General features: G+C 38.7%; 4 protein-coding genes across 4 annotated transcripts; all 4 read left to right on the forward strand.

Annotated features, from left to right (window-relative positions):
* Positions 1–2,532: 2,532 nt before the first annotated feature.
* On the forward strand, positions 2,533–3,210 carry LOC129240769 (cuticle protein 16.5-like). Its single transcript, XM_054876748.1, is given in 4 exon segments — positions 2,533–2,557; positions 2,671–2,741; positions 2,743–2,787; positions 2,860–3,210. Coding segments are annotated over 4 exon segments (492 nt in total).
* A 3,867-nt stretch (positions 3,211–7,077) lies between these two features.
* LOC129240770 (cuticle protein 16.5-like) lies at positions 7,078–7,737 on the forward strand. Its single transcript, XM_054876749.1, is given in 4 exon segments — positions 7,078–7,121; positions 7,180–7,270; positions 7,272–7,316; positions 7,387–7,737. Coding segments are annotated over 4 exon segments (531 nt in total).
* Positions 7,738–13,803: 6,066 nt separating this feature from the next.
* Positions 13,804–14,200, forward strand: LOC129242419 (cuticle protein LPCP-23-like). Its single transcript, XM_054879045.1, has 2 exons — positions 13,804–13,815; positions 13,886–14,200. The coding sequence occupies exons 1-2, from the start codon at positions 13,804–13,806 to the stop codon at positions 14,198–14,200; spliced, it is 327 nt and encodes a 108-aa protein (XP_054735020.1).
* A 6,108-nt stretch (positions 14,201–20,308) lies between these two features.
* On the forward strand, positions 20,309–20,789 carry LOC129242964 (larval cuticle protein F1-like). Its single transcript, XM_054879940.1, has 2 exons — positions 20,309–20,364; positions 20,439–20,789. The coding sequence occupies exons 1-2, from the start codon at positions 20,353–20,355 to the stop codon at positions 20,787–20,789; spliced, it is 363 nt and encodes a 120-aa protein (XP_054735915.1). The 5' UTR covers positions 20,309–20,352.
* Positions 20,790–21,041: the final 252 nt, after the last annotated feature.

Below are 21,041 nucleotides of genomic sequence, written 5' to 3' on the forward strand. Positions count from 1 at the left end.
GTATTTTCTGATAGGGTAAGTTGTGCCAAGCGTTGCAAAATCTGGTATTTCTTCTCCGACGCTCCGATGTTTATGAAGTGCACGACAAGTTTGTCATGTGTACATGTAACCTTTTTAAACCAGTATGGAGTTACAAAAACTTGACATTTTAATTGTCTGAAGGTATCATATTTCCACCTATGAATGCTGTTACTTTTCCAATTTTTCGTCGATGCTTTTCTATGCTCTTATCGAATCTTATCAACTACGCCAATTTATTGCATTTTTCAGACGGACTGGTTTTTATTTTAGATTTGGTTGATTTTTTTCGAAACGCTTGTTAGTGATTAACTCAGAAATAGTTTTAGCAAGTACATAATTAATATCAGTTCTTCAAAATTAAATTCTACGTTCAGAATGTCTGGTAACACAACCAGGTTGTAATATTCAACCCACCCTTCCAGTGTTGCAGATATGTGAAGTTTCGGCAGGCACAGCAGGCTTATCACAGGCATTCCCTTGCATTTAGCATAATTTTCCTCTTCATTAATGTATGAGCTCTCAAAATCTATTGACCCTGCTGTGTCGGGTTCACAGGGTTGAGGGAGATTCTGTGCATTCTCTGCAGCCTTCGCATCAGTTTGTGGAAGATTGTTTGGTTGCATGTGATTTGCTGTGTTTTCCGTATATTCGATACTGAATTTTCTAGCTACTTCCTGTGCAAACTCTTTCTTTCTTCTTTCTGTGATGTAATTATGGCCCATCCACTTGCGAATATTTGTCGCAAAAATTTCACGTAGTCGTTTTTTAAAAGTCGTTCTGTACTTTTCTAGTTTGATGAGCTCTAGGTATGTGAGGAATAAGAATTCGTTAATTTCTGGTGCCCATTTTTTATGCTATCTTGGTGATACAATCGAGCTGGTCGCTACATGCGTTGCTTGCGAAGTAGTCCGTGGCTGCAAAAAGGCGTGTCTATTATCCTCGGAGTTGCTGTTTATATCTGGAGTATGATTAATCTGGGGCCGAGCTGAGCCACACTACAAAAGTGTAAGATTGGAATTAAGATAAGAGTTATCCGACGCTTGATTTACTATACACAGGGTTTGATTGAAAAGTAATGAGCCTTCCCGCGCGGAGCGTCTGCCAAGCGTTCAACCAAATCGGCTGGTAGGGGAAAATGATCGTTGGACCTTCCCCTTCCACTAGAAACCGGTCCCAGTTCGCTGGCAACAGCGATACAGTCAACATCGCTCCGCGCGTGAATGCTGTTTTAAAAATGTGTTAGGATTTTGCAGTGGCGAAAATGGAGCGATCGGTGGACCAACGTTACTCGATCAAATTTTGCGTAAAGCTAAACAAAACGAGCACCGAAACCATTGAGCTACTCAAGGAGGCTTACGGGGACCAACCTCTGTCCAGTGCCCAGGTAAAACGGTGGCACAAGTCGTTCAAGGAACGCCGGGAGGCGTATGTCGAAATCCAATGTCAAAACCATGCTGATCATCTTTTTCGACTCTCGAGGCATCGTCCACAAGGAGTTTGTGCATTTTACAAAGAAGTGCTCCTTCGGCTGAAAAACCGCGTCGCCCGGGTTCGGCCCGACCTCGTCAACAATTGGACCCTTCATCACGACAATGGGCCGGCATTGGCCAAGATGGTGCTGCCCGACCCTTCTCTACAGCCCAGACCTGTCCCCTCCGGACTTCTTCTTGTTCCCGCGCCTGAAAAGAAAGCTGAAGGGGAGGCGTTTCGACTCTATCGAGGCGATCCAAAAAACAGTGACAGTCAAATTGAACGCGATTCCGGCGGATGAGTTTAAAAAATGTTTCTTGCAGTGAAAGGACCGCTTTTGAAGCCAAAAGGTTTAATAAAAGTGCTTAAAAAAATAAGGCTCATTACTTTTCAATCAAACCCTGTATTTATTATATGGTCTCATTTTATACTTGTTGATAGATGCAATAAACAGCTTCTAACTTGAAGCACAGACGCTAACCAGATAGCCAGCCGCTATCGGGTTTGCTTTTCCAGTTTTGGTTCGTAGCGTGATTTTATTTCTTCCGGGGACGCGTTCGATGGTAGACCGGAAACTACACACCCACAATTATTATTGTGATGATTCTACAATCATTCTTACTTAATGCCATACAGTATCTAAATTGGTTTAGGTTAAAACTACCCATAATTTGGGAAAGTGATGGGAACAATTGTAAAGTCAAAACTTTCTCAAGCAGAGTTTTAACTGGCATATCCTTCAGCGAAAAAAAAACAATAAGAACAAAATTGAATCTCTGTAAAACTGTTAAGTTTGCCATATAACCAAATTAAACAGAAACGAAAACGAAACGAAATCAGAGACCCCTTGCAACCACATTTCCAGTTAACACTGTGCCATTTCTGCAAAACCTTTTTAAAATTACGCTAACATCCCCTTCGCAAGCACCGATCGCACCGCAAACGAATATTCGAACAGTCACTACAGGCAATGAAATGCAAAGTGGTGATCAATTGTACGAGTAAATATGTATATGTAAGTAAAGAGATCGACTGCCGAATATGAACAATGACTTTGAACTACAACGTTAAATTTCTTCAATTATTTGACGCTTTCGGCACCTGCTTGGTAGTATAAGCCCGTGCCTTCAAGGTTCAATGGTGTGAACACGGCAATGGGCATAATTTGTGCATAATTAGGTATTCGTATAAAAGCTAGAGGTTTGTTGACAATTGACATCACAATTCGTTAACCTCTTCGATTGTAAAGAAGTCTAGTCTTCAGCAAAAACCAAAACCAACAAAATGTTCAAATTGGTAAATTTAATGAAACATTTGACAAAAAACAAATTAAGTATTAGTTATATTAAAATTTCTTTCTTTCAATAGTTCGCTGTCTGCTTCCTGGCTCTTTTCGCTGTTGCCTTCGGTGCTGCTAAGCCCGGTCTGTGGGCTGCACCTGCCGCTCTTGCGTACTCCGCTCCAGTTGCCGCTGCTTATGCTGCTCCCGTAGCTGCGCCCTTAGCCGCTGCTTATGCTGCTCCCGTAGCCGCTCCCTTAGCCGCTGCCTACGCTGCCCCAGTGGCCGCTGCTTACCATGCCGGCTATGCTGGATACGTTGCCCCATACGCCAGCAGCTACTCAGCTCACTCTATTGCTCACTCCGCCGCTTTCCCAGCTGCTTATGCCGCTGCCCCAATTGTCGCTGCCGCTCCCGCCGTTGCTGTGTTGAAGAAATAGATAATATCCTGATGGACTGAACGAGATTAAAATAAAGCTGAAGATTACATAAAGTATGGAATAGAAAAATTTGGGTGTTTAATTATGACGACGATTCAAATTATAGGCAAATAGGTTTTGTGAAAGAAAGATCTGTTGATATCTAAACTTGCCATTTTTTCTAAGGATGCCTTGGAAGTTTTGAGGCGGATTCTAAGTGAATACCACATATACAGACTTTACGAAAGCGTTCGGTAGGGTTTGCCCTACGATTTTACTCAAGAAATTAGCAGCTTGAGGAGGATTTCGTTCTACTTTTCTCAAATGGATTAAAATGCCTGTTTGTATTCGTTATCTTTCTTAATAACATCAGTACTTGCTTCTTGCACCCTAAATTGCTGCTCTATGCAGATGATGTCAAAATCTACTCCATTATGTTTAGAACTGAGGACCCATTGATAGGGTGTCCTACTTGGTAATACCATGTACAATTTCTGTTTCTAAAATAAATTTGGTAATTCAAGTTAAGGACCTATGAGTGAATAAATTCCCTCACAATCCGGGGCCGAGGATTTCCAAAGTTAACCTAGCTAGACCAAGTTATAGCCGATTATAAAAAGGTAAGAGTAGGAACTGTGGGCATATTGATATCAATCAAGCAAAATGGAAGAGGATTTTGGACGAAGTTAAAGTTCTTCCTGAGCTGTAATCGCTAGTTGATGATGATACTGATGATACGGCGGCCCTCGCTCATGTATAATATAATTGTTTATTAAGTTGCGTTGAGGATGTAGATCTACGCCATAATTAAAGGAAATCAAGTTTGTGTGTAATTGTCTAGTTAGGTAGCCGAAATTGTTGAAGTACCACTCTGCCACTCCCTAAGCCTATTTTCATTCCATTATGAGATCTCCAATAAGCAGATATCTACACCCAGCCAGAGCTGTTGATGTAATGGAGAAAATTGATGGGATATAGGTTGGGGCACTGCCCCAGGCTGTCAAAGTACGGAACACCCAGTGATCTTAATAGTCTAACTGCCACACCCGGACATTTACAGAGAAAGTGCTCAACAGTCATCTTCTCTGAAAGATTGATACAGCTTTTGCAATGTGGGTTAAATGGTAAAACTAATTTTTTCGCGTATGGGCCGATGGTCCCATGACCGGTAAACACTGCTACGAACTTGGAACTTGAATGGCGTGGAGTCCCCAGTACATTCTGACTCTTCCGTTCATTGTACTGGGGCCAAACAGTTTTCGAAATACAATAGCACATTCAGAAATGTAACTCCATCTTTTCTACATGTTCCAGAAAAATAAGTTGTGCAAATTCCTAAGTTGCAACTGCCCATGGGATACCGATGACCGGGTAGGAGGTCTCTGAGGCCAATTCAGCCCCCTTTCTGGCAAGCTCATCAGCAATTTCATTTTCCTCTATATCCTTATGTCCTGGAACCCAGATAGATAAATTGGCTGGTTTAGAGAAAACCCCCGCTCCGACTCCGGATTCGATCTTGGAGCCGTCAATGAAGATAGAGGTGCAAGTTTTGGTGTAGATTTTCACCTCGTTCCAGTCCAGTCTATTTGGAAAGATTGTCTTAGTACGACCCTCAAACTCTAGTTTGCAGATAGAGAGATCTGTCCGAAGTTCGGAGAAATATGGTGTTAACTGCCCAAAAATGCTACCGTGTCCTTTGAGAAATTGCCTCCAGTGGCCAATTTGGTACCGGCAGACAATCCCAATTTTACCGAGATAATGAGGCAAAGCAAAAAGGTTCAATCACGGCTCCTATAAACCTGCCCCCATTTGATGACACTTCCAGTATAGGCTACTGATAACGTGATTGAAAATTTCTGTCGAAGCTACAAAATTTCGATCAAAAAGCAGTTCTAGATGGTGCTACTAGAGGGAATTACTTCAGAAAGCATACAAAAGCTGGTCAATTCAATACAAAGCAGGATCTAGGCTCTTCTTAAGGTGGAATATACATATATGTAATTGACGCTTACATCCTTATTGGATCTTTGGCCGAGTTGCTCCTCCAATTTGTGGCGTGCGTATTGATGTTGTTGCACAATTGGTTGGTCCCTCCGAATGGCAAATGGTTTTTTTTATGGCAAAAAAAACACTCGGAGATTTGTCATTGTCTGCCGAGAGGCGCCCGCTATTAGAAAAAACCTTTTCCTGGATTTGGTGGGATTCGGAGATTCGAACCTACGTTCTCTCCGAATTCCGAATGGTAGTCACGCATCAACTCATTGGGCCAAGGCGGAATGCTTTCAGATGAAATACTAAATTTTGACTAATGTGAGGGACTCTGATTTTTTAAATTATTTAAGAATAATTTAAACTGTATAAAGCATGATAGTATTTTAAGTTATCGATATTTTCGTTAAACATTTTTTAGACTTAAAGTTTGTGAAATTAATTTATTATTTGTATCAAAATCGTCACTTTGTAAAGTGGTGTTTTAATTTATGTTTTAATAATCCTTTTATTATACAAAGTATTGCGGGGTATGCTACCTCATATAAGCTGTGACCCACTGTAGGTACTCCAAAAACTATCGGAATGAAAAAAGCCTCGTTTTTCTTGATAAACTTTTCCAATTTAAGGGGACATATACTTGTAAAATTTCGAAAAAAAGTTTTTTTTTCATAAAATGTTAATATAATCCTTTAAGAATATGTCAAAAAAATTTTAGAACGTAAATTTAAGCATTTCTTATATTATAGATCGTCAACCGTGACGACTCTATTCCTTGTGTTCGAGCGCTGGGAGAGGTATAGTTACGTTGCATTCAAACTTTAGACGCCTTTTTCTCAAAACTATATTTTTTTAATTGGCGTACACGATAACTCGAAAAGTTATTGATCGATATACCTTAAATTTTGCACACATATTATTTTTGATATTACTTTCTATATAAAAAACTAATTTTTTCGAATCAAAAATAGTAGGAAAATTCGCCCAAAGCTCATTTTTTTTCAAGCATTTTATTCCGCGATTTTTTTTCCATTTGTTTTTAATTCATATAGAAATTATAACATTAATAGACAAAAAAATGTTTCGTTTTTTGTATTCATCTTACTGACTCCGATGCTAAAATGCCCGCCGATTGAGAAGCCCCGTTGCGACCTTCCTGGATGAATTGAGTGTACATCCGCCATTTTAAATCATTAAAATATAAAAAAAAAAATTTATATTATTTTAATGTATAAATAAACTACCTATATGCCAATTTTGAAAAATTATATTTACTTCTTCATTTTAAATAATTTTAATGAAAATCAGGGAAAATATGGCCGTTTACAGGTACCTATCCCCTTAATTGAATAATGCATTTCAATCTCATCACATAACAGTGGAGATCACAATCAAGTATTTGGAGAGACGAACTTATATTCCTAAATTATATTAGGAGTTTTCATACGGAGATCGTAAAGTTGTTATTCGTTATTCATCAGCTTCTGTCGTGAATTTTGTTTTTGTAAAATTTCTGATATACCGAATAAAATTCCACTTCTATTACCTAGTGTGAGGGCGACTCGCTTTTATGTGTGTTTCCAACACTACTGATCAGGTCTTTTATATGCATTCAACTCAAACCGTTTATTTTAACTCAAGTAGAATATTTTGCAGGGCATAGTTGGATTAGATTTCTTTCTGATAATAAATGTCCAAAATCTAAAAAAAAATATATTCAGTACAATTTCTTGTTTATAGTGTCAATTCAAGTACTGAAATGCAAGGTTTGGAATTACTATCGATGTGTGACTGACCTAACTTCACGCAAATGCGTGCCAGGCAAGCTAAACAAGCTAAATAAAATACTCACACGAATTGTATATAGTAGCAAGGGCAGCCAACTCTTCGCATGTTGTAATGGCAATATTGATCACAAGCAGTGATGCATCAGCAACTACTTGGTAGTACAAATCCGTACCTTTATCGACTTCAAGGTCTTTCAAGGCAATTATAGCTTAGGCAAATACATTTTCAATACGAATTTCTTATAAAAGCTTGGGGTTTGTTGACAATTGACATCACAATTCGTTAACCTCTTCGATTGTAAAGAAGTCTAATCTTCAACAAAAACCAAAACCTACAAAATGTTTAAATTGGTAAGTTTAATGAAACATTTGACAAAAAACAAATTGAGTATTAATTAAAATTTATTCTCCCTTCCTACAGTTCGCTGTCTGCTTCCTCGCTCTCTTCGCTGTTGCCTTCGGTGCTGCTAAGCCCGGTCTGTTGGCTGCACCTGCCGCTCTTGCGTACTCCGCTCCAGTTGCCGCTGCTTATGCTGCTCCAGTCGCTGCTCCCTTAACTGCCGCTTATGCTGCTCCAGTAGCCGCGCCCTTAGCCGCTGCCTACGCCGCCCCAGTGGCCGCTGCTTACCATGCCGGCTATGCTGGATACGTTGCGCCATATGCCAGCAGCTACTCAGCTCACTCTATTGCTCACTCCGCCGCTTTCCCAGCTGCTTATGCTGCTGCCCCAGTTGTCGCCGCTGCGCCCGCCGTTGCTGTGCTGAAGAAATAGATAATATCCTGATGAATCGAACTACATAGTGTAAATAAAAGCCGAAAATTATTTAAAAATCAAATGGAACAATTTGTGTTTTAATTATTTCATTTTTACCTTCCTTGTTGTAAAGTTTCCTTTTGACTGTCATTGTGTTGCACGCCTATCATTCAACTTAATAGTACTATAGATATACGATCTTTCATTTTTCACCTTTTCGTTCTTCACATGTCCCCATTAAATTGATCACTCAATCTTCTATCCAACCACATTAATAGAAGTGGACAGAAGGAGGAGCAGGAATCATCAAGATCGGACCAACAGCAATTACAAAATCATACGTAAGATAAATGTATCCATTATTTCTTTCCTAAAATGTTAGTGCTTTATATATCGTATATACTACAATAACTGTAAGTGGCTCAGTTTGGAGCTTAAGTAATTTAAATTTTCGACTCATAAAAAATTAATTACAGAGCCATTGACCCCGCCGCACAAGGAAACGGTCCGATGTACACATTTCTATATGCTCTACTTTTACTTAGCAAAGCAAAAAAATATGAAATATAGTAGAAAAGCACTTACTACCACGTTTGCCAGTCTTATCATTATTATTTCTGCGTAGAATTCAAAACTTTATTTAAGATGTTTCGGGTTCTCCGATTTGGGTAAAATACGCACCGTTTTCTTGTATAGTTTATTGCCATTTTAAAGATATCTTCATAATGCCTCCGTCATAGAACTTTTGATCCCTATTTGCGAAGAACTCGAGTAATTGATTTTCACAAACTTCTCGTGATACCAATTTATTATCAAAGAGGAAGTTTTCCAATGAGAGAAAAAGGTGGCAACGCTTGGTGCCAGGTCCGAACTATATGATGGATGCATTAAAACTTCTCAATCAAGTTCCCGGAGTTTTTGAATACCTCACCTGTTCTGTTAGCCAATTTTGGTCGTTTCTGCCCAATCGCTAGCTTCAAACGGTCCACTTGTTTACAGTAGAGATCTGAATTTAGCGTTTGCCCAAATGGAAGCAACTCATAATAAATGACTCCTTTCAACCTCACCAAATACACAGCAGAACCTTCCCATTGCCATTGGCCGCTGCTTAAGCTGCTCCACCATGCTTGGTCCATGCTACATGTGACTCAGCTCTCATCCTCAGTCACCATCCGTTTCAGAAAAGGGCGATTTCATTCCGTTTGGTCAAGGTTCTGCGATTGAAAATACGTTTCATCATGTTTGTTGGTGTTAATTGGTGTGGCACCCAAACATGGAGCTTCTTACAGCAAAATTCCACTTAATTGGCTGTTACAGTATTGCCATCATAAACACCATTCACAATTTCAGCGGCCCGGCTTGCATTTCCGTCTTTATCAAAGAAAACCTGTAAAATGCACCGAATATGCATCCGTTATTCTAGACACACATATCTAGATCCCGGACCTATAAAACATTTAATTTTTTAATAATAAACTATTTAATTTAAACAATTTAGGAAGAAAAAAAATTAGATTTTGAGAACTTTTCTCACAAGTCCGCCATTTTGTTTTTGTTTTTTATTTTTATGTATATTTTAGATTAGGAACCTAAAATAAAGTCTACAGAATAATAATCTCTTTAAATTTTTTATTTCAGATGACTTTGGAAGGCTGTGTGCTTCCCCGAACGAACTCATCTTTTTTAAGGACTCCACTTTGACGTCAAAAATTTTAAACAAATTAATATAAAATTAACTTTAAAAAAGTTACCACCTACCGAGAAAATAAAGGATTTCTTTTTCCATAAACTAATATTATAAAATTTTGATGTGATTTGACTTACACATTTACTCGAAGGTCTTAAAAAACCGCATATCTGAAAGGCTGCCGCGACTACCGTGCCCAGCGCGCACGCAAATTTAGACCCAAAAGTTGAATGCACAAGAATTATAAACACTTTAATATGTTATTTAATATAACACTCGGTGTATTATTTTCATGTGGTAAGAAATATTAATTAAATTATTTCATATCACTGAATTTCAAATCGATCTCCAGAATCCTTATTAGAAATACCTGAAAAAGAGGGTACAATAAAAATTAGAAAAATAAAAGTAAAGGATATGGTGGGGAGGAATTCATTTGGAAGAATACCAAGCACTATAATAGTTTTACATGTAAATTTGCATCAGAGCTTCCATGTTTCAGTTGTTGATGATTTTCAGATTATATAGCAATAGAAAACTCCTTTTTCTGTTTATTTCTCAGTGTATGTTGTTTTTAATAAATATAAATTTGCGCGATTTCAAGGAACTGAAACTAAGAAGTAATCTAGTTTAAGAAACATATACATTCTGTCAAAAACTTATCGGGTATTGTTCATTTAAAAAGCGCGCCTTACACATACATATGTATGTCTAAATTTTGCTGGAATGTTGGTACAACTGTCCTCTATAGTGTCGCAGAGTTTGAGCGTGGTGTGTGAATTAGCTTGTTTTTGGCATTTTATTATATCAGTCAACCGCAAGTGTGATCTGCGGTTTTCACTATGGATAAAAATATCAAACAAAGAATTTGTCTTAAATTTTATGTTTTGAACGGGATTTGGTGTGCAAAATTGATGAAAATCTTGCAGAAAGCCTATGGAGAGTGTGCTTTATCAAAACCACGGTTCTATAAGTGGTATAAGGCTTTTGCAGAGGGCGGAGAAGTCGTGGAAGATTTGCCCTGATGTGGTCGTCCATCAACGTCTTCAACGGATGAAAACGTCAGCAAAGTCAAGGAAATGGTGAATGCTGAAATGGAAAACTACTACTTAAATTTTAGGGAGGTAGCTTGTGACCTTAGCGAGTCTCTCAAATCAATTAGGAACATTTTACACCATGGGCATGAGACGCGCGGCTGTTCGACTCGTTCCAAGAGAGTTGAATTTCTTTAAAAAATTCATCGGAAGAGGGTGGCTGAAGACATGCTTGAGCAAGTGAATTCGGACCCTACATTTATCCAGCGCATCATAACAGGTAACACACGTTTTAGGCAAACACCCGTCACACATTGAAAGCAAGTTCACACCCAATCCTCATTTCCCGGTTTGAACTGAGTGCTGCATTTGCTAGTTGTCCCGACAAAAAAAAAAAATCATAACAGGTGATGAGGCGTGGGGTATGAGTTTGACAGGCACATGAGCCGAAACCGAAAAAACCACGGCAAAGTCGGTCAAAAGTGAAAGTGGTTCTACGGTAAATAAAGAATATTATTTGGAAGTTATGCGACGTTTGAGAGTGAATGGAGAGAATGTGCGTAGGAAACAGCCCAATTTCTGGAAAGAAAACTCTTGGATCTGGCAGCACGATAACGCACATATTGTTTTGAACAAAAACTGGATTCCCGGATTTAGCCCCCTATGACTTTTTCCATTTCCCAAAACTTAAATTGCCACTCCGCGGACGCCGCTTTGATCGCCGCGCCGATAGAGGTCATTAAGGAGAATTTAAAAAGTGCTTTGATGAATGAACTAATCGTTAGAATATGTGTATTACTTCGAATGGAGCCTATTTTGAAGCCGAAAAAAGAAATTTTGATGATTAAATAATTATTTTGCGTTTTATTGAACAATTCCCAGTACTTAAATATATTAAGCCAAAGTTTTGATCAAAAATAAAGAAAAATAATTTTTTCATAATTTTCAACTTACTATAAATATGTACGATAAATGGAAAAATGTTGACTGCAATTACCGAATCATCAACGTAAACGTGTGAAATTTGCAAGGCAACCTTAAAGCGCATGAATGATGTTGATCGAGCCTTAGAGAGAAAAAAATCATCTTAATTCGTTCGACTTAGAAAAAAAACCATACTCAAGTCCAATCTTCGTACGTCCGTTTGCTGTTACAAGCTGTAACCCTTATTATCTATGAGTAGGGTTTGACTTCAAAATTAACAGCAAGTCCAATTTAAGTTTTACTAAAATGCGCGGGTTAATAAAGCTCGGGCTAGACAGAATTTGGCTTTCCTTGTTCATTTTATTGTAGTCCTACAAAAACATGTATTTTAATTGCACTCACAAAACCGCACAATTTTATATATATTTTTTTTTTGGCGGTGAGGTTGGGTTGAAAATGCCTTCGCACCATATAGTAACCGTCGCTACTACGTGTGTGGGGATTCCACTAAAAATATCCCTCTTATCTTGGATTTTTCCCTCCACCCTGGGACTGCTTCCGTAATGCTTCGAGGTAGAGGGCCAAGACGGCGTCCTAAGAAGGACACTTACTTACTCACCCTGCGTCCAGGGTCGCCTGTTTTGAGAAATCTATGCTCGATGCTCTTGAGCATAACTCTCCATTTCGCGCTTCTTTTTTCGGATAATATCCTCCACAAAATTTGCGACAGCATTCCATTTTCCTTCGTCTTTTCTCGATAATTTCTTCAGGTGTAAATATACCAATAGCTCCTTGCAGGTCTGTTCTTCCTACGTTCCACCTCTCACATTTAAAGAAGGTGTGTTCCGCATAATCATACTCAGTATCTCCATATATGCAGTTTGGTTGGCTCACTTATCCCATTCGCCACAAATACTTGCGAAAGGACCCATGTCCGGACAAAAACTGTGTGAGGTAATAGCTAACCTCACCGTCCTTTCTTTCTACCCACTTTTTTAGATCGGGTATTAGTCTCGCTGTCCATCTACCATACCGTTCAGAGTTCCATCTTGCCTGCCAAAGTGTGAGCGTTTGAACTCTAATATCGGAGAACCGTGGTACTGGGATTCCTGTGTTTTTTGCCTCCCATCTCCGTTTGCGCTCTTGGGCTAGAATATCTATAGGGATATCTATAGGCTGATAACTAACACCGCTGCTTCTGATATTGTTCTGTATGACGAAGCCACTCTGAGAGTGCAGGTGTGTTGCACAGATTGCAAAGTTTTCCGCCGGCATTGCACCCTTAGCGAATCTGCCCATATTTCACATCCGTATAAGAGAATCGAGTTCGTCGTGTCCATTAAAAGTTTTCGCTTGTTCTGCGTTGGGCCTCCAAGGTTTGCCATGAGCTTACTTAACATGCCGCTTACTTTGGCAGCTCTAGTGGCAGCATGGTTTATGTGAGTTAGTCTAATTGCACTCCTAGGTACTTGACCACTCTTTTTGTCGATAAAGTGGCATCGAATACTTGTATGTCTACTTCTAATGGCATACGTCTGTTCGTTAGAAGGATGAGCTCTATTTTCTCTGTGGCCAGTTTTAATCCATGATCTTCTAGCCATGTCTGAACTCGGATCATTACCTGATTTAACTTCCTTTTGGCTTCGTCAGTGTTTCGGGCGTTTATTACAGCTGCCATGTCATTTGCGTATCCCACTAAATGCACATCCTCAGGCATCTCTATTCGAAGGATTTCATCGTAGCTTATATTCCAAAGTTCAGATCCGATTTAATATCGACCATCTTATAAACACAGCTGCATACTAATGAAATATTATTATTTAATATGCTCGTATAACGTCCTTTATCATCAGCCCTATCATATTTAATAGCGTATAAAGTACTTAAATACTTGACGCTTAAAGATTCACTTAACGTGAACATCAAAAGGTGGGAATGAAATAAAGTTGAGTAAATCAAATACGTAAAGAATACCCATAGTGTGTTTATGAGCCGTTGGCCTATACTCGTATTAAAATAGGCTTAAAATATCAATAAGCAGATTTTTTTTTTTTTTGCTATTGAAGACCAGTGCAGACCGGCTAAGGGTTTAATCAATAATCAGCCTAGCAAAAACGTTTTTGTCAATATGCATGCAAATTCATTGTCGAAAGTACACTAAAAGTACGTAAAAAAATAATACTAACAACAATTTTATTAGCATTAACTGTTGAAAACTAGTGTCGGTAGCCATCTGTGACGCACCATTGTCTACTTAGCAATTTAAGTCCGTTGTTTTGGTAATTGAAGGCAATCACTAAAAATGCGAATAATGCGTTGGTGGTTAGTGGAACACGTTTCGTATAAAAGCTGAACAAATGTTGACAACAGATATCACAATTCGCAAACCTCTTCTATTGTAAAGAAGTCTAATCTGTAGCAAAAACCAAAACCTACAAAATGTTCAAATTGGTAAGTTTAGTGAAATATTTAATAAAAAAATTGTAATACATATTAGTTAAAAATTTCTCTCTTCCTACAGTTCACTGTCTGCTTCCTCGCTCTCTTCGCTGTTGCCTTCGGTGCTGCTAAGCCCGGTCTATTGGCTGCACCTGCCGCTCTTGCGTACTCCGCTCCAGTTGCTGCCGCTTATGCTGCTCCCGTAGCTGCTCCCTTAGCCGCTGCTTATGCTGCTCCAGTGGCCGCTGCTTACCACGCCGGCTATGCTGGTTACGTTGCGCCATACGCCAGCAGCTACTCAGCACACTCTATTGCTCACTCCGCCGCTTTCCCAGCGGCTTATGCTGCTGCCCCAGTTGTCGCTGCCGCACCCGCCGTTGCTGTGCTGAAGAAATAGATAATATCCTGATGAATCGAACGAAATAAAGCTGAAGATTACATAAATTGTGGAGAAGAAAAATATGTTTATTCATTATGCAATTAGTATTTGGCGTTCGTTTGCATTGTGATGTTGATGAGCAATAGTTGCTAAATTCTGCAATTGTGGAAATAATGCAATTGTGAAACGCTTTTCAAGTCAAATTTGAAGGCTTTTTAGAATTTAGTTAGGAGTCGCAGGATGTCTCACAGCCATAAACGCAAAATGTGTCATTGCTATGTACATATTTATAAAATGGATCTTTGTTTTTGTCGGAAAACTAGCAAGTACAGCACTCAGGCAAAATTAAATTCGTTGAACTGCACTCGGGTGCTCTTTTTAATTTTGTTTAAATCTACAGTAGATCTTCTGGTGGTCCCCCGTCTCATCCTCCTCTCCACATGCAAGGCAGAGTGTGCTGTCTGAGATGCCTACCTTTTCCATGTGCTTCGCTCGTTATCTGTCCAACCAGGATCCTACAGTCCCTTCTGCTTAATGACAGGAGGATCTGCTACAGTCGGTCGGACATGGCATCAGTTTTGATAAAATGAATCACTTCTCGCTTAAACGGAATTCGCTCAATGGACTGAAGAGCACTTAGCTGGACGAGATTGCAAAATTGTCATGCCATCATGAAGAAGCCAATGCATCCATGCATTGAACCGGTTTTTTTGTTTTTGAAAATGAGCAATAATCCATCGTTATATTTTACTTCCCCGACTGGTTTCGATAGGACATGCCACACAGCAAAACAAATATCCACCTGGAAGCCGTGATTTGACTCCATTAAGGATATACATAACGTCATCTATCCAAAGGCATTTGAATAGTTAAAGTATAAAAGCGAATTAACCAATGGATAAATGCAGAGTTAAAGGTTGAAATTTGCGCAAATAAACTTAAAACTTGGGTTGATAGTAAAATTGGATTGACTGAAAATAAGGTTACTGTAAAATTTATGAATTCACACAAACTCATGGACAATGAGGGTTATGGCTCAAAACATTAGAGGGACGGACAAAGATTAAGTCTTAGCATATAGGGAGTGGGCGTGGCTTGCAATAATATTTCATTCGGATCACACTGAATCTCTCTTGCCAACAAGTGCTACTTTGGACTAAGTAGGCAAATAAGTAGTAATAAAGTCCTCTCTCGACGAACAAAACTAACACTCTGGAAGGCTCTCATCATGCCCGTCCTAACGTATGGCTCAGAGGCGTGGACGATGACAACAGCCGATGAAGCGACGCTTGGAGGGCTTGAGATAAAGATTCTGCGCAAGATTTTTGAACCTTTGCACATCGGCAACGGCTAATATCGCAGACGATGGAACGATGAGCTGTATGAGCTTCACGACGACATAGACATAGCGCATTGAATAAAGATCCAGTGGCTACGTTGGCTGAGTCATGCCGTCCGAATGGATACAAACGCTCCGGCTCTAAAACTATTCCATGCGGCACAAGCTGATGGTAGCAGAGGAAGAGGAAGACCTCCTCTGCGATGGAAAGATCAGGTGGAGAAGGACTTGGCTTTACTTGATGTGTCCAACTGGCGCCGGTTAGCAGGAAAAAGAAAGAAGATTTGCGCACTTTGTTAAACTCGGCCAAAAGCGCGATATTGCGCCAATTAAGAAGAGAAAGCGTGGCACTGCGAGCTATCCAAAATTTTACTTCTGTCGTATTTATTTTTTTGGTTTAACTCTTTTACCAAGTGCGAATAATTTTGCTTTCTTTATAACAGTGATGATATTCGTTTTTTTTTTCTTTTTAAAATTTTCCATTGTATGGGAGGTTAGCGTGGTTTTTGACCGATTTAATTCATTTTCAATTCCAACCTACCTCGGGCGAGAAGTATATTAGCATATGTACAAAGTTTCATTGAAATACTCGTACATTCATTTCCGCTGGAGTTGTCGTGCGCATGGAAGGATGGGCGGACGGCCAGATCTGAATCGGCTTCTCTCATCATTCGGAGAATTTTGGTATATACTTACTGTTCCTTGGAGAAAAGTGCGCGCAGGTAAAAAATCAGTGAGTTTCGTTTGGATATATGCCTTACATGATTCTTTGTAAAATGATACAAACTTTGTGAAAATAAAATATAGCGTAAATTTGTTAAACGAGTTCATAACGTCTTCAATTTTTATTGAAACTTCGGGCTATTCCAAATATGCATCTCCTGAGTTTTCTTCAAGCAGCTACTCCAGTTTGTCCGAGCATTCTTCTGTGGTTACAAGGTATTTTCATCAATCCTTGCATATTCGCCATGCTTGTTTAAAATTATTATATTATATTATTAATTTCGACAAGTTCGCTTAAAAGTTTATTATCTTTCGGGCCAACAGCTATTCCATCAGAATCATTTTTTACTAGACCAGCGAAACGGTTCTTATGGTCGCTGAAGGAACACTTAATCAGAATTTTATCCGCCAGCACCTTGGTTTTAAGTTTATTTTCGTAATTTAGTTGTAAAGTAATCTGATAATATTAGTAATATTGACAGCACATATCTAAAAGGTTCGCAGCCGATTCTTGTGGAATAATTTTCATCATTAGCTGGTTTATATAAACTTCTTTTAGGCTCCAAAGACGACCAAGGGGTCTTAGGCTGAAGAACTGATGGATTATTAGGCGGAAAAACGTGTATCAATAACAACAGTTTTTTTTTTTCTAATAAGCTCACTGCCCTTTTTTTTCAAAGAAAAGAAAAGGTCTCAGGAGCCATGCAGAAAATGTTATTAGTACAATACAATAATCAACAGCAAGTTTTTTCACATTTTTACAGCAAAATTATCTACATTACAATAGCTTTGAGCATAGTAAATAATGATTGTACCGGGAATTTTTTTAAGAACTTGAGAACTTAAAATGATAATGTAAAATATAAATATTGTTGCAATAAATTTTTTTTATTATAATCTGGTAGATAATTTCATGGCATTTATTTTTGAATTTGATATCCGGCATATGTCCACAGTGGCTACGAGTTACATAGTCCATTCGATCAGTCCTATTTTCGACGACTTGTTCCAATAAATGTGGCTGCATCGCGTCAATGGAGCCTTGAATAGTTCGTCTATGTTTAGCTGATTAATTTTTGGAAACACTAATTCAGTCAGCATGGCTGATAGCGCTCGCTATTTACCGTAACATGAGTTTCTAATTTTCAAAGTAAATTTCCACAATTTGGAAGCGCTGTTTTGGCGTTAAATGATTTATGGTGATTTGGCAAACCTTACTAAACAGAAGTTTGAACACAGTCAACAAACCATAGTTATCGATATGGATAGTTCTCATGTAGCACCGAACCCAACGCAAAAAATTGTTATTTTACTTAACTGCAAAGTCTACAAAAATTTCCCAAGAATTCAAAATTACCGTATTACTTTCCTTGATGCATTAGCACGACTGTCAGACATCTGGCACTTTTTAGCGCCATCGGATCATTAGTGTCTGCCTGGCCGGCCGGAAACGATGATAACGCGCCATCGCATCGAGCACAAATTGTGCTGGATTATTTGACCAAACTACAAGTAAATACCACCGTGCAAGCACCGTATTCACATGATATGGCCCCGTGCGACTTCTTTTTGTTTCCCAAATTGAAGTTACCGCTTCATGGAAGGAGATTTCAGCCGACAGAGGAGATCAAAGAGAATGAGACGAAGGAGCTGAAGGAGCTGAAGTCCATCCCTTCGTCGGCCTACCAGGGGTGCATGGAGGACTGGGTTAAACGTCGGCATATGTGTGTTGCTTCAGACGGGTCATATTTTGAAGGGGATAAAATAAATTTGCCGAAAATTTAACACTGTTTTGTTTTATTTTAACATTCCCGGTACTTCCATATCACTGGGTAAGTACTGTATTTACAATTTATGTTTTCGTGGCAAGATTCAGTTCCCTTGGCTGATTGGTTTTCACATTTTGGTCTTTATGCCAGAAGCCCCCAATATAATGGGGTTAACATTACTGCCTTAAGCAAGTTATTTCCTTCAAATCGGTGCATGTTTCATTGAGATTGGGTGAACGGTACACTCATAAAAAGGGGTTTAAATATTTTAGTCAGGTATATTTATACAAGGTGGCACAAAATTAAACACCCTATCGAAAGATTTATAACGTTTTTAAATGGCGTCGTACGTCAATAATATTTGCCACATCTACATAAACTAAACAACTGCACTATACGAAAATACAAGCTTAAAATAATTTTTAATTTAATTTTTTTTTTGGTTTTTCCTGTTCAAAAGTTATTCATAAACAAAATTGGATGATTAATTATTGTATAATAATTTTGTCACCACTTCATGCTTCGCTTTAGATCTCAGAAGTTTTTCCTGGCATCGTCCAATAGAAAACTTCTGATTGGTTCGCGTTAAAAGTGTTACCCATGGAATAGTCTTATGAGTTTTGTGGTATTTAATCATTTATACGACGTTGGTTCACTGAAGCCAATTCGCTACAGAATCTGCAGAATCTGTCCAGAATTGCAATTAAAATCAACATTAAAATTTTCCTCATTGGACCACTAACTGGAAAATCATTTGCGCTTTTCTGATGAAACCATATGAAGAGTGATTCATTTACCTGAGGATGTGCAGAAAATCGTATTATCCTTCATTTATAGCTAACTTTCCAATCATTCTAGATTTTATCGCGGCACTTCCACATGCTAAAGATAGTTGACTTTTTAGCCTTTCCGTGAAGTAAATCTCTGCTTAAGAAGTTCCTCCTTCAATTCTGTTTATTACCATATATTTTCCATGTACTGTAAATGCTCGTTTTTTACAATATTCTGAAATTTTTAATTGATGATGAACAAAATAGCTACTCAACTGTTAATAACCGATAACAGGTTATTTTTATCTCATTTATTTACTTCAGTAGCATCAAAAACCAAAAAAAAAAACAAAAAAAAATTATGAGCATGCAGAAATGACGACAAGCCCTTCTTATATTTTGTATACAAAATTCATGACGACATATATAGTAACAGCACCTCATTTCACCAAGATAGTTCTTGGACTGAATTTTCGTTTCCAACAAGGCGGCGCAACTTGCCATATAGCGTGCTTAACAATCGACTTAATGTAATACCTATATAAGTACAAGGAACTAAAAGTGGTCAAAATTTGTACTGATCGAATGGATACCAGATATCATAATAAACAAAAAAAAATCATATCATAAAAAAAAAAATCATTCCAACAATATTTCTGTTTTGTATTAACATTTTATGTTTAAAAGCTCTTAAAAAATTCTCGACATACCAGTTTTTGCTCGGGTTATCCTGTGCCTGGACTGGCATAGCTAAATCGACTGGTAGACACGCATAAATATTTATGTCTATCTCGATTTCTTTATTTCTTATACAATCCATTATGTAAACACCATTATAATACCTTTTTATACCCGGGTATAAAAAGAATACCAATGCGAATACGATGTATAATACCCAAGAAAGATATGCGAACTTTTGCAAACACATGCACATCGATAGTGACTTTTCTCTTCGTCCTGATCGTTTTGATATCTAAAAATTCTTGTATTCTTAAGTATGAGCACAATTTGAATAATTGGGCATGAACGATAAATATCTAAGCAAAAATTTAGAAGTTGCTGATGCGATTAGCTGAAATAACGATCGATGACTAGGTGGCCAATGGCCCCTTATTCACACATCCAATTTATTAGTTTGGTGCTTTAAGGTGTACAATTAGACTATTTATTCACGGCAAATCATGAAATGCGAGGGTTTAAGCGGCCACCTGCATAAGAAAACGACAGTCCACCGGTGTGCAAGTGACCTTAGTTCATGCTAATTTTATTGTCGCAAGTACTTTACCCAAAGTACACCAACAATTTAAACGTAAACGACTTGAAAATCAATACCAGTAGCAACAGTAGCACGCCGTGACGCATCATTTTCTACTTGGTATTACTAGCCCGTTATTTTCGTTATTTCAAGGCTCATTTTGGGGACAACTCTATATGCTAATAATGTGTTAGCTGCTTCGCTGTTCGAATTTCATATAAAAGTCGGGGGTTTGTTGACAGTTGACATCATAATTCACAAACCTCTTCGATTGTAAAGAAGTCTACTCTTCAGCAAAAACCAAAACCTACAAAATGTTCAAATTGGTAAGTTTAATGAAAGATTTAATAAAAAAAAGTTTAGTATTTATTAGCTAAACATTTCTTCTCTCTTCCAACAGTTCGCTGTCTGCTTCCTCGCCCTCTTCGCTGTTGCCTTCGGTGCTGCTAAGCCCGGTCTGTTGGCTGCACCTGCCGCTCTTGCGTACTCCGCTCCAGTTGCTGCCGCTTATGCTGCTCCAGTCGCTGCGCCCTTAGCTGCCGCTTATGCTGCTCCCGTAGCCGCTCCCTTAGCCGCTGCCTACGCTGCTCCAGTGGCCGCTGCTTACCACGCCGGCTATGCTGGTTACGTTGCGCCATACGCCAGCAGCTACTCAGCTCACTCTATTGCTCACTCTGCCGCTTTCCCAGCTGCTTATGCTGCTGCCCCAGTTGTCGCTGCCGCTCCCGCCGTTGCTGTGCTGAAGAAATAGATATTTGGAACGCGGATAACAGTCCTTCTTACATATTTTCTGAGCTGTGATAAGCAGTTCTATGACGAACCGGAATAAATTAAATTGCAGACTTTATAAAAGTTGCTGAAAAATAAGTGTTTGGTCATTTAATAAGTTTATATCTTCCAGTAGGCCTTTCGTGTACTTAGATTTGATTGTCTGCTTTGCATGTGAGCTTCAAAAAGGATAACAAGCTTATTTTCTTTTTTCATACACAATAGCTTCTGCATC

The sequence above is a fragment of the Anastrepha obliqua genome, chromosome 3 (genome assembly GCF_027943255.1).
Source record: "Anastrepha obliqua isolate idAnaObli1 chromosome 3, idAnaObli1_1.0, whole genome shotgun sequence".
NCBI lineage: Eukaryota > Metazoa > Arthropoda > Insecta > Diptera > Tephritidae > Anastrepha > Anastrepha obliqua.